Raw genomic sequence first — 12,900 nt, 5'->3', positions numbered from 1 at the left:
GGGCTCAGAACGCAGAGAGCGAAGCGGCCCCTGCCTCAGTTTCCCCACGCACACAGCAACACCCATCTGCTGCTAAATCCCCGTGTGCTCTCTGGGCAGGACCTCAGCGAACATAACGAAGGAGAACTAGGGGCAGCAGGTGCAGACGCTGCGGGCGCAGGACGAGCAGCTGGCGGCTCAGCTGCGGCAGGAGCGGCAGGACACGGCGCGGGATCGGGCAGAGCTGCTGGCGCAGCACCGGCTGGAGCTGCAGCAGCTGCGGGAGCTGCAGAGGCGAGAGCGGCACGAGCGGCACGTGGTGCCGGTGGCCCCGGTGTGGGTGAAGGAGCCAGGGAACGGTTTGGGGAGACGGTGAAAGGAGAATGGAGAGTCCAGAAGCGCTGGCTTGAGGGCAGCTCCGTGGCTTTTGGAGTGGGGATTTGCTTTGCCGGTGGAGACAGGCAGATCTGGCTGGAGACGTCATTCCGAGGGAAGGCATTGCATTTTGAACGACGCTGAACCCCATGTTTTCTCTCCCCCGGATCCCTTTTATTCAGAACAATGAATTGCTGATGTCCGCACAGTTTGGGTCAATGAGAAGTCTGTTGTTGGTAGAGAAGCCCATAACCCCCAGATGTGGTCCATCCCAGATGGGGATGGCAGCCCGTGGGACGCCCCGTGACAGACCAGCTCCTGGGACCTGGTGCTCAGCCCCACGACCGAGCCTCTTCCACGGTGCCCGTGATGTCCCACGGGACCATGGCACGAGGGAGGCTTTGCCATGCTTTCCTTGCTCATGATCGACACCCTGGGTTGTGACCCATTTTCTGACAACACTTCCCTCTCTTGCAGGATCCCATCTGTCTGTCTGTCTGTCCTTCTCCAGACTACAATTGCTTTGAGGTTACGCAGTTATTTCTGGCGATCCCAAGGAAAGTGCCCTACTGCGCTTCACCTCTCCCAGCGCCCCGGCCGTCCTCCCTGCTCCCGACCACCATTTCTGAGAGGCTTTCGTAGAGAAAGGGGCTTAAAAGCCCAAGGCTCTTTCGCCTGAGAGGCCCCCAGCCTGGACTGTTTCTGTGCTGTACCTTTTAAGTTGTTTTTTATCTCCTAATTAAAGTATCTTTTTAAAGCGCAAACCTCTGAGACTCTGATACAGGAAACCTGGGGTCAAGAACGTTCCTGTGACAGTTTGCGCACGTGAATCCGCGTGTGGCACTGCTTTGCTGATGGAGCTGGGAAGGAAATACTCGTCCTTCTCTGGAGCCGAAAACCACACGCGGTGGTTGGAGAAACTGCCAGTTTGACCTGGAAGGATGGAGCCAGAATTTGAGGGCAGAAATCAGCTGTCCCGGGTCCTTGGGTCTGGCAACCGCAGCTTTTCCTTGTTGGGCCGATTTCTGAAAAGCCCCTGGCTCTTGTGCTGGGCTTCACCTCCCGCCCGGGTACCCCGGGGTGACAGCGGGGCCTCTCCGGTGCCTTCCGCGGGCTCTACCCGGTCGGAGCAGCAAGGCCGGCGATGGGGAGGGGTTCCCGGGGAGGGCAGAGCCTGTCCCGCGGGGCTGTGGGGACGCTCCTAGGCAGGCTCCGCGCTAACCAGCCCCGTCGCTGCGGCAGCGGGGCATTCCCAGCCCGGCGCTGCGGTAGACAGACCCGTTGCTACGGCTGCGGGGCCTTGCGGGCCGGACCCCGCGCGGCGCAGCCCCCGTCGCTATGGGAACGGGGCCCTTCCAGTGCGGGCGGCGCGCAGCATGGCGGTGCCGCTGGCGAGCGCGGCGCTGAGCGGCGTCCGGAGCGGGCGGGCGTTCGGCACGGCCGGTGAGTCCCGGGCCGGGGAGCCCCGGTTCCCCTGCGCGGGCAGCGGGAGCCGCTTGCGGCGTGGCGGGGAGAGCGTTCGGGCGGCTGAATTCCTGGCGTGGCCGGCTCGGGGAGGCGGGGGTGGCTCCGGCTCTTCCCGGGCTCTCTCGGGAATTTGTATCCAGTTGTGGCCCCTCAGCTCCAGAAGGGCAGGGAACTGCTGGAGAGAGTCCAGCGCAGCACCAAGATGCTGAAGGGAGTGGAGCATCTCCCGTGTGAGGAAAGGCTGAGGGAGCTGGGGCTCTGGAGCTGGAGAAGAGGACACTGGGGGGGACTCATTCATGTTTACAGATATCTAAAGGGGGAGTGTCAGGAGGATGGAGCCAGGCTCTTCTGGGTGACAACCAGTGACAGGACAAGGGGCAATGGGTGCAAACTGGAACACAGGAGGTTCCACTTAAATTTGAGGAGAAACTTGTTCCTGGTGAGGGTGACAGAGCCTGGCCCAGGCTGCCCAGGGGGGTTGTGGAGTCTCCTTCTCTGCAGCCATTCAAACCCGCCTGGACCCCTTCCTGTGGAACCTCAGCTGGGTATCCTGCTCCATGGGGGGATTGCACTGGATGATTCTCCCGGGTGAGGAAAGGCCGAGGGAGCTGGGGCTCTGGAGCTGGAGAAGAGGAGACTGAGGGGGGACTCATTCCTGGGGATCAGTATGGAAAGGGGAGTGTCAGGAGGATGGAGCCAGGCTCTTCTGGGTGACAACCAGTGACAGTGTTAGCAATCAGGACACATAACCACGGGCGTAGTTATATGCGGTGCTTTATTTCAGCGCTGGGAAACCAGGGGTTCACACCCAAAGCTGCCTTCCGCGGTCATTTGAAGTTACGCAGTATTTATGCAGTCCATTCACATACATACTCATATATTCATTAGGATCATTAGAATATGTATCAGTTGCTCAACATTTATTGCAACATCGATTGCAACACCTTGGAACTACTTTGATCATGCGCAGTGTCCCCTGGTGGTCTTTCAGGGGGTCTTCAGGATGAAGTAAGTAGTCTTCATCGCTTCTGTCCTTTTCACCTTTTGATGCTGCACATGCGCACTACTCTATAATTGCACAACTGCTGACTAGCTTAATTTCCAGAGGTACTGTATATATTTCTCCTCATTCTAAGCATATTTGGGCTAAGATAAACGCTAGGTTGATAAGATAAAAGTATGCTCAGTTCCCTTATTAGGTAAAACACGGTATGCAAAGGTTGAGTCAGTCTTGCACCCGTCCCAAAAGAGAACATCTTGTAAAATTGATCCTGTTAGTTTCCTGTTAAAATTGGCTGTATTGATTGTATTAGTATAGTCCCCTATAAAATCGATTCTATTTCTAACATTTCCCCCCTTTGAGAATTCTTTTCTATTCTTAGACAATGCATTCTCACATTAATCAACTATTTCGATTATTCTTCATAAGCTGGAGGGTTTTCGAATATAGGATTATCATAATTCCTGCTCAAGACACTAAAAATGCGATCATTCCTAGCACTTGTTTGACTAAGTACACGCTTAATACCTACATACAATAAGCAAAGAAGTACAATCACGATTGCGAGTACAACTACACTGTCTAGTAGTGAATGTACCCATCCTCCAAAATTTAAGCCAAATGTATTCAACAGAGCGCCTATCCAGCTCTGTTCTGCATCCTGCTTTTCTTTTTGCAGCTCCATCTCTGTTTGGGTCAGTTGGGAAATGTCCTTCTCAACTTCTGAAGTTACGTTTGGAATATGGATGCAGCAATGATCAGTTCTGTCTTTCAAATATCCACAGACACCATTTTCTTTCACTAACATTATGTCGAGTGCCATTTTATTCTGCAAGGCCCTTTTAGTCATAGCCTGTAATTGTATATTAAGTTCCCGAAAACCTTTTTTAGTTATTCTGGCCAATCGATCCATTTGCCCAATCAATTTATCAATCATTTCTCTAGGATTCCATATCTCAAAAATTTTTCAATCAGAGGAACTATTCCTAACCTAGCTTCTAATTTCGGTGGGTACTGTCTCAACTGTACTGGCCTGGCATCTTCCTTTAATTCCACTTTTACGGGCTGGGCTGTTTTCGATTTCCCAGGTATGTCAGTCGCCCATACCGTGGGGATCACCGCCTCCTCCACAGCTTGTGGTATTTCCACTACCGGGTTTTCTTTTAATAACAGAATTTGTCCTACCTTGGATTCTGGAATTTTCGTTACCAGGTTTCCATTCTCAAATATTATCACAGCATCCAATTTAGTCAATAAATCCCGTCCTAGAAGAGAAACTGGACAATCTGGAACATGTAAGAACTCGTGGGTTAATTCCTTTTCTCCGAAACACAGATCTAAGGGTTGCAGGAATGGCCGTACTTCTTCCTTCCCCGTGGCACCAACAATCGTTGTAGTTTTATGACCTATGGTTCCCTGTAGGGAATTTAGCACAGAATAAGTAGCCCCTGTGTCCACCAAAAGTCTCACATCCTGATCCCCCACTTATAGCGTCACCAGGGGTTCCTTATTCTGGGTATCTGTTCTTGTGCTGCCATATAGTCAGCTGTTGTTATTATACTCCCCCAACACCATAGTTTGTATTGCATTCCCTGCTGCGCTTGGTACCCGACCCGTAGAGCCCGGACGATTCGGGCATTCATTTTTCCAGTGTCCTTCCTCCTTACAATAAGCACATTGATTTATACCAAGCTTTACAACAGATCTTAAAGGAGTTCCCTGGACATTCCGAAAACCGCGCCCTCGGCCGCCTCTAGCTCCCCTGCCGCGGGCTTCCATTCCTATTCCCCTGCCTTGCCCTTGGAGCAGGGCCAACAAGTCTTGCTGAGAACGCCTCGACTATTCCTTTTCTCTATTACTATAAACTTTCCAGGCTGTTTCTAACATAACATCCAGATCTCGTAATTGTGCTCCCTCCAGTTTCTGTAATTTCTTCCGAATATCATCCTGAGACTGTCCCAAAAAGATTAAAGCCAACTGAATCCTTGCTTGTTCTGTTTCAATATCTAAATCCGTATATCTTTTTGCAGTTTCCTTCAGTCTTTCTAAAAAGGCTGAAGGGGATTCATTCTTTTCCTGCCTAACATTATACAATTTTGACCAATTCATTTGTTTTGGCGTAGCAGTCTGAACACCAATTAATAACCAGTCCTGATACCTCCGGAGGCGAAGCTGACCAGCCCCAGTATTATAATCCCACCGGGGTTCCTCTTTTGGGAAATTCTCCTCAACATTACCGCCCACAGTCCCATTCCGAATATCCTCTCTTACTTTATCTCTTGCTACCCGTATAACCATATCTTTTTCTGTAGAATCCATTAATGTGTCAAGAATCACCTGCAAATCATCCCAATCGGGATTCTGCATTTTAATTATCATCTTAATTATCCTTGCAACCTTGTCCAGGTTTTCCCAGTAAGAACCAGATGATTGTTTCCAAATCATTAGATCTCCTGGCGAAAACGGGATTTTACATAAACCGGCTCTCCCCCCACTCCTACCGCTTGTCTCAAGGGTGCTATTACATTTGACGGTTCACCCCCCTTTTGGGCTTCCTCTTCTCTGTTCCTAGTTCTGTGGGATATTGGTGTAGTTGTTACTCCTTTTACTCCGGTTGCTGCCCCCTCATCCCCGCTGGAATCGATATCACTTTCAGTAAGACGTACAGGTGCCGAGGGTTTAAGGGGCTTAGGTGCAAAGGGTTCAGTTTCTGAAGGCGCAACGTCTAGACACGGCAGATCTGAAGCGTTGCCGCGGCTGCTCTCTACTGCCAAACACGTTATGCATTTCTTTTCCACCGTACAGCCCGTACATTTATCATTAGTACCGCTCCTCCGGACTAACATTAACCCACATTCCTTCCTCCAATCCTGTTTTTGTTCGAGATAGAAAAAGAGATCCACATACTGTACCTCATCCCATTTACCTTCCCTTTGACAAAATCTCATTAATTCAACAATAGTTCCATGTTCTAAAGTGCCCTCCGGTGGCCAGCGTACTTCATTAGGCAAGTCATATTCAGGCCACCAGTGAGTACAATATTCAGTTAATTTCTTTTTACTCATTGATTGTCCAAATCCAGCCTCCTTCCAATGTTTCAGCAAACAATCTAATGGTGACATCTTTGTACCACACATACCAACACAAAAGAGTAACGCAGAGAGGGGTTAATACAGAAAGATAGCACACAGACAACTTTACCAGAATACGGATCAAATCAGAAATACAGATCAAATTATCAAAACTACAAACCACGTGCTGAACAGCATAAATAACCAGACCAAGTGCGCGTAGATAACCAGACAGACAAAACCAGAACCAGATAACCACCAGATGCCGAACCTGCAGAGGTTTCCCTCTGTCTAACGGACGGCTGCCTAGGCAATACCTCGGGAGCTCCCTGCCCAACCGAGCGTGGCTTTCACCGCGTCTGACCGGCAGGCTACCGGATGCCTGACCAGCAGGCTACAGGACCAGAACAGAACCAGACCAGATGGGTACCCAATGATCCAGGTAAAACAACAGATAAAGCACCTTCTTACCAATCAGAGGTCCGTCGTGAGCAGCGGAGAGCCGGTCGCGTCCGACGCACTCCCCAAGAATACCTCGGTGCCGGCCGGAGCAGGATCGAGACGCGAGCCGTCTCAGCAATGCCCGCGAGGTCCCACCTGGGTCGCCAAAATGTTAGCAATCAGGACACATAACCACGGGCGTAGTTATATGCGGTGCTTTATTTCAGCGCTGGGAAACCAGGGGTTCACACCCAAAGCTGGCTTCCGCGGTCAGTTTAGGTTACGCAGTATTTATGCAGTCCATTCACATACATATTCATATATTCATTAGGATCATTAGAATATGTAACAGTTGCTCAACATTTATTGCAACATCGATTGCAACACCTTGGAACTACTTTGATCATGCGCAGTGTCCTCTGGTGGTCTTTCAGGGGGTCTTCAGGATGAAGTAAGTAGTCTTCATCGCTTCTGTCCTTTTCACCTTTTGATGCTGCACATGCGCACTACTCTATAATTGCACAACTGCTGACTAGCTTAATTTCCAGAGGTACTGTATATATTTCTCCTCATTCTAAGCATATTTGGGCTAAGATAAACGCTAGGTTGATAAGATAAAAGTATGCTCAGTTCCCTTATTGGGTAAAACACGGTATGCAAAGGTTGAGTCAGTCTTGCACCCATCCCAAAAGAGAACATCTTGTAAAATTGATCCTGTTAGTTTCCTGTTAAAATTGGCTGTATTGATTGTATTAGTATAGTCCCCTATAAAATCGATTCTATTTCTAACAACAGGACAAGGGGCAATGGGTACAAACTGGAACACAGGAGGTTCCACTTAAATCTGAGAAGAAACTTGTTCCTGGTGAGGGTGTCAGAGCCTGGCCCAGGCTGCCCAGGGAGGTTGTGGAGTCTCCTTCTCTGCAGCCATTCAAACCCGCCTGGACCCCTTCCTGTGGAACCTCAGCTGGGTGTTCCTGCTCCATGGGGGGATTGCACTGGATGAGCTTTCCAGGGCCCTTCAACCCCTGACATTCTGGGATTCTATGGCCCATCCTCCCCTTGTTTTGCAGGTGCTCAGAAAGCATTTACCGTGTCATTGGTTAACGATGGGTGCGTGCTTTGTAAGTGAATCACGGTGTACATGAATTGAGCAGCTTCTCTTCACTCTCCATTCCCAGCGGCTGGGGCCGCTGCCCAACGAGGGCATTGACGTCGGCAACTTAGAAGTGCTGGAAAAACGCTGCAGTTTCAGTCGGTGCTTGAGGCTGGTGGAGGAGGAGAGCAGGGAGCCGCGCTGGGGGCAGACGGCCCGGCAGCACAGCAGCCCCAGCCAGGTGCTCGCCCGAGGAGCTGCGCCGTGCGGGCTTTTGCTGCCAGAGGTCGAGAAAGCTGTTGCTGGGGCTGCATTTTGCCCCAGACTGCACCCTGTAAAGAGCTGATGAGGGGCTTTGGCACAAGGTTGGCCCCTTCCTGATGTAGAAGTTTGCAGAGCCCGAAAGTTTCAGGGAACCGGATGGCAGTTTTCTGGGAGGAGGGAGGCTGGCCAGGACCCGCCAAGAGACGTGGAGCGGAGTAGAGAAGTGATTCCTTGGAATCATAGAATCATTTGGTTGGAAAAGACCCTCAAGACCATCGTGTCCAACCATAACCCACCCCCAGCACTGCCCCGTGTCCCTGAGAACCGCATCTCCACGTCTGTTCAACCCCTCCGCCGCTGCCCTGGGTAGCCCTTTCTGGGAAGAAATTGTTCCCAGGATCCAACCTCAACCTCCCCTGGGGCAACTTGAGGCCGTTTCCTCTCTTCCTAAACCCGGTAGTGTCAGAGGAGCCAGAGCAGGAACCAGAGCTTTAGACCCCTTGCAGCAAATAACCCAGTTTGGCTGCAGAGCAGCCGCAGAGACCAGAGCTGCTCCTCGGCTGGGAAACCGCTGGGTCTGGGGGTGCGATGAGCTGGGGGGGAGGAGGCGGCAGACGCGTGGAGGTGCCGAGGGAAGGCAGAGGCGGTAGATTCGAGTCTCTGCTGTCTTGGAGTTTGCGTCTCTTTCACAGCCTCTCTAACGCTCTGCAGGCGTTTTGTGTTTGGGTGTTTTGGGCACTGGAATTTGTCACGTAGGTGATTTTTTCAGCCCTGTCTGAGGAGCCAAAGACCGACATCAGCCTGCCGCGTGAGAAGCTGCTGCGGGCAAAGGAAATCAAGGCAAGAAAGAAGATCCGGAGGGAGAACCGCCAGAATGCGGAGATGGAAGGCGCAGCGTGGCTCCGCACAGGCCTGTGTCCCGCCACCCCCTCTCCGCCCCGGCAACGCTGGGTCCCCCGGTGTCACCTCCAGCGTTTCCCTCTCCTCGCAGCGCTGATCCCCCTCGGCGAGCTCAGAGCTGAGTGGGAGAAGAGCAGCGGCCCGTTCCACAAGCAGCGCGTGGCCGAGCACTGCGTGGTGTTTCGTGACTTGTTCCGAGGGGCCGCGTTGCCCCCCGGCTCACCTTGAGGGTGGAGCACAGCCGGGAAGACGAGCACGCCGTGCCGGTCTGCTATGGGAACATGGTGACTCCGTCAGAGGAGTGTGGGGGGAGCGGGGCACAGCCTTGGCCCCACGGGAAGCCTCTGTGGTTTTCTCAGACGCTCCTGATGGGCATTGTCTGCCCTGGGGGATTTTGTTTAGAAGGGTATTTCCTCTGTGATGATCCAAACGTGTTTCTTGGACGTGATAAAGACAGAGCTTTGCAACAGGATGGCTGTCTGTCAGCAGGCTGGTGTTTCTTAAGGCTCCAGGGCCTCTCAGGTGGAGCTGGATGACTTGGTGTTGTGGCCGTGCCTGGTCTGTGCTGGGTCCTGGCCGTGCCCGTGCCCGGTTCGTGTTCGTTGCCGTGGAAATCGTGACCTGGTCTTAATGGAATCTGTGGTTTCAGTGATTGACGTTCTGTTTGTGTTCCTCATTCAGGCTTCCAGTTCCCCCGCGGTGTCATCCGTGGCAGATAAAGGCTCCCTGCGGACTGTGCTGCTCACAAATCCAGGTGAGTAGCAGGTTCTTTACAAAGAACGTGTTTACACGGGATCTTTTCCCTCTGCTGTTGGTTCGCTCCTGTTTCTTTTGGCCTCCTGTGCCCCTAGGGAGAAATTGGTGTGCTCTGCTCTCTCCCTGAAATGCCTGTACACCAATGCGCGCAGCACGGGGAATAAGCAGGAGGAGTTAGATTCCTATGTTCGGTTGGGAGATTATGATCTGGTGGCAATTACAGAAACGTGGTGGGACAGTTCGCATGACTGGAATGTGGTCATGGATGGCTACACCCTTTTCAGGAAAGACAGGCCAGCCAGGCGTGGTGGTGGAGTTGCTCTCTATGTGAGAGAGCAACTGCAATGTACTAAATTCTGCCCAGGAGAGGATGAGGAACGAGTTGAGAGTGTATGGGTCAGGATCAAGGGACAGGCTGGCAGGGGTGATACGTTTGTAGGTGTCTATTACAGGCCACCAGATCAGACTGAGGAAGTTGATGAGGCCTTCTATGCGCAGCTGAGAGTGGCCTCGCAGTCACAGGCCCTGGTTGTTGTGGTGATTTTAACTTCCCTGATGTTTGCTGGAAGGACCATTCAGCCAGCCAGCCACAGTCCAGGAGGTTCCTCCAGTGCCTTGATGATAACTTCCTCATGCAGATGGTGGAGGAGCCGACCAGGAGAGGTGCACTGCTGGATCTCATCCTCACTAACAAAGAGGGTCTGGTCGAAGCAGTAAAGGTTGAGGGCTGCCTGGGTTGCAGTGACCACGAGCTGGTGGAGTTCAGCATCTCGTGTGGCAGGAACAGAATAGCAAGTAGAATTGCAACCCTGGACTTTAGCAGGGCAAACTTTGGCCTTTTCAAACAATTACTGGGGGAAATCCCATGAGCAAGACTGCTTGAAGGAAAAGGGGCCCAAGAGAGCTGGATCGCATTCAGAGATTGCTTCTTCCATGCTCAGGATCAGAGCATCCCCACACGTAGGAAGTCGAGGAAGGGAGCCAGGACGCCTGTGTGGTTGAATAGGGATCTGTTGGGTATGCTCAAGCAGAAGAGGCGACTTTACAGGTCATGGAAGCAGGGGCTGGCCACTTGGGAGGAATATAAGGCTGCTGTTAGAGGATGCAGGAAGGCAGCTAGGGTAGCCAAGGCCTCCTTAGAATTACAGCTGGCGAGAGGGGTGAAGGACAGCAAGAAGAACTTTTTCAAGTACATAGCAGATAAAACTAATACCAGAGGCAATGTAGGCCCACTGATGAACGAGATGGGTGCCCTGGTGGCGGAAGACACAGAGAAGGCAGAATTGCTGAATGCCTTCTTAGTCTCTGTCTACTCCGCTGGAGGCTGTCCTGGGGAGCCCTGTACCCCTGAGGCCCCGGATGAAGCCAGGTCAATGGAGGAGTTTGCTTTAGTCGATGAGGACTGGGTTAGGGAACAATTAAGTAGTCTGGACATCCATAAATCCATGGGTCCAGATGGGATGCATCCGCGGGTGCTGAGGGAGCTGGCTGAAGTCATTGCTGGACCGCTCTCCATCATTTTTGCCAAGTCTTGGGAAACGGGAGAGGTGCCCGAGGATTGGAGGAAAGCAAATGTCACTCCGGTCTTCAAAAAGGGCAAGAAGGAGGACCCGGGTAATTATAGACCGGTCAGCCTCACCTCTGTCCCTGGGAAAGTAATGGAACAGCTTGTCCTTGGTGTCATCTCAAGGCACATCAGGGATAAGAGGGTCATTAGGGGCAGTCAGCACGGCTTCACCAAGTGTAAGTCATGCTTGACCAACCTCACAGCCTTTTATGAGAATGTGACAAGGTGGATGGATGATGGCAGAGCGGTGGATGTGGTCTACCTTGACTTCAGCAAAGCCTTTGACACAGTCCCTCACAGCATCCTCACAGCTGAACTGAGGAGGTGTGGTCTAGACAATAGAGTAGTGGGGTGGGTTGCAAACTGGCTTAAAGAGAGAAGCCAGAGAGTGGTGGTCAATGGTGCGGAGTCCAGTTGGAGGCCAGTATCTAGTGGAGTGCCTCAGGGGTCAGTACTGGGGCCAATATTATTCAATATATTCATTAACGATTTGGACGAGGGAATTGAGTGTACTATCAGCAAGTTTGCTGATGACACTAAGGTGGGAGGAGTGGCTGACACGCCAGAGGCTGTGCTGCCATCCAGAGACCTGGACAGGCTGGAGAGTTGGGCGGGGGATAACCTGATGGAATTTAACAAGGGAAAGTGTAGAGTCCTGCATCTGGGCAGGAGTAACCCCAGGTTCCAGTATAGGTTGGGGAATGACCTATTAGAGAGCAGTGTAGGGGAACGGGACCTGGGGGTCCTGGTGGACAACAGGATGACCATGAGCCAGCACTGGGCCCTTGTGGCCAGGAAGGCCAATGGCATCCTTGGGTGTATTACAAGGGGGGTGGTCAGTAGATCGAGAGAGGTCCTCCTTCCCCTCTACTCCACCCTGGTGAGACCCCATCTGGAATATTGTGTCCAGTTCTGGGCCCCTCAGTTCAAGAAGGACAGGGAACTGCTGGAGAGGGTCCAGCGTAGGGCAACAAAGATGATTAAGGGAGTGGAGCATCTCCCTTATGAAGAAAGGCTGAGGGAGCTGGGGCTCTTTAGTTTGGAGAAGAGGAGACTGAGGGGTGACCTTATTAATGTTTATAAATATATAAAGGGTGAGTGCCACGAGGATGGAGTCAGGCTCTTCTCAGTGGCAAACAATGATAGGACAAGGGGCAATGGGATCAAGCTGGAACACAAGAGGTTCCACTTAAATTTGAGAAAGAACTTCTCAGTGAGGGTGACAGAGCACTGGACCAGGCTGCCCAGGGAGGTTGTGGAGTCTCCTTCCCTGCAGACATTCAAAGCCCGCCTGGACACCTTCCTGTGCGACCTCACCTAGGCGTTCCTGCTCCAGCAGAGGGATTAGACTGGATGATCTTTTGAGGTCCCTTCCAATCCCAAACATACGGTGATACTGTGATCTGAGTAGGGCTGTGTTACATATGCAGGAAAGATTGTAGCCTCCCCAAAGCTCTGGCGGTTGAGAGATGAGACAGGACCGGTGTGGCAGTGTAGTGGAAGCAATTCCCTGACTCCCGCCTTTTGTTTCCCCCCAGACTCCTCTCCCTCGGCAGTCTGCCTGGCAGGTGCATTAGCTGCCACTGCTCGCTCTGGGAAACCGAGGCACGGTGAAGCAGCTGACTGAGAAGTCCCTTTAATCTTGGAATTTCATCTGTTGAGTTCTTTGCTCCTGATTTGAAGCTCCGTCCTATAAGAATGAGTTACTCTTGTGCTAGGAAAGGATTGCTGGGTGGTCTTGAGCTGCCCCGTTGGTTCGAAGCAGGTCAGGGTGTTCTCACTTTGGGGTTGATGCAAACACCGGCCTCGAGTTGTGCCAGGGGAGGTTCAGATTGGATATTAGGAAACATTTCTTCCTGGAAAGGGTTGTACAGTACTGGAACAGGCTGCCCAGGGCAGTGCTGGAGTCACTATCCCGGGAAGAGTTTAAAAGATGAGATGTAGATGAGGTTCTTGTGGACAGGGGTTAGTGCCAGAGTTGGGT

The 12,900-nt window shown here is 52.1% G+C and overlaps 1 protein-coding gene across 1 annotated transcript; it reads left to right on the top strand.

The window, feature by feature from the left end:
• The first annotated feature begins 1,576 nt into the window (after window positions 1-1,576).
• LOC136109483 (large ribosomal subunit protein mL38-like) lies at window positions 1,577-9,341 on the top strand. The gene is made up of 2 exons (XM_071816459.1): window positions 1,577-1,797; window positions 8,463-9,341. Exons 1-2 carry the CDS (start codon window positions 1,731-1,733, stop codon window positions 8,819-8,821), a joined length of 426 nt encoding a protein of 141 aa, XP_071672560.1. The 5' UTR covers window positions 1,577-1,730; the 3' UTR covers window positions 8,822-9,341.
• The last annotated feature ends 3,559 nt before the right edge of the window (window positions 9,342-12,900 follow it).

Source organism: Patagioenas fasciata, chromosome 18, assembly GCF_037038585.1.
Source record: "Patagioenas fasciata isolate bPatFas1 chromosome 18, bPatFas1.hap1, whole genome shotgun sequence".
Lineage (NCBI taxonomy): Eukaryota > Metazoa > Chordata > Aves > Columbiformes > Columbidae > Patagioenas > Patagioenas fasciata.
The sequence above is the reverse complement of the archived record's forward strand: the minus strand, read 5'-3'. Positions and strand labels throughout refer to the sequence as shown.

Excerpts from the sequence above, each read along its gene's own strand:
- LOC136109483 (XM_071816459.1), top strand. The coding sequence starts at position 1,731 with ATGGCGGTGCCGCTGGCGAGCGCGGCGCTGAGCGGCGTCCGGAGCGGG. Across the intron at positions 1,798-8,462 it reads GCGGGCGTTCGGCACGGCCG|CCCTGTCTGAGGAGCCAAAG; the intron begins GTGAGTCCCGGG and ends TGATTTTTTCAG.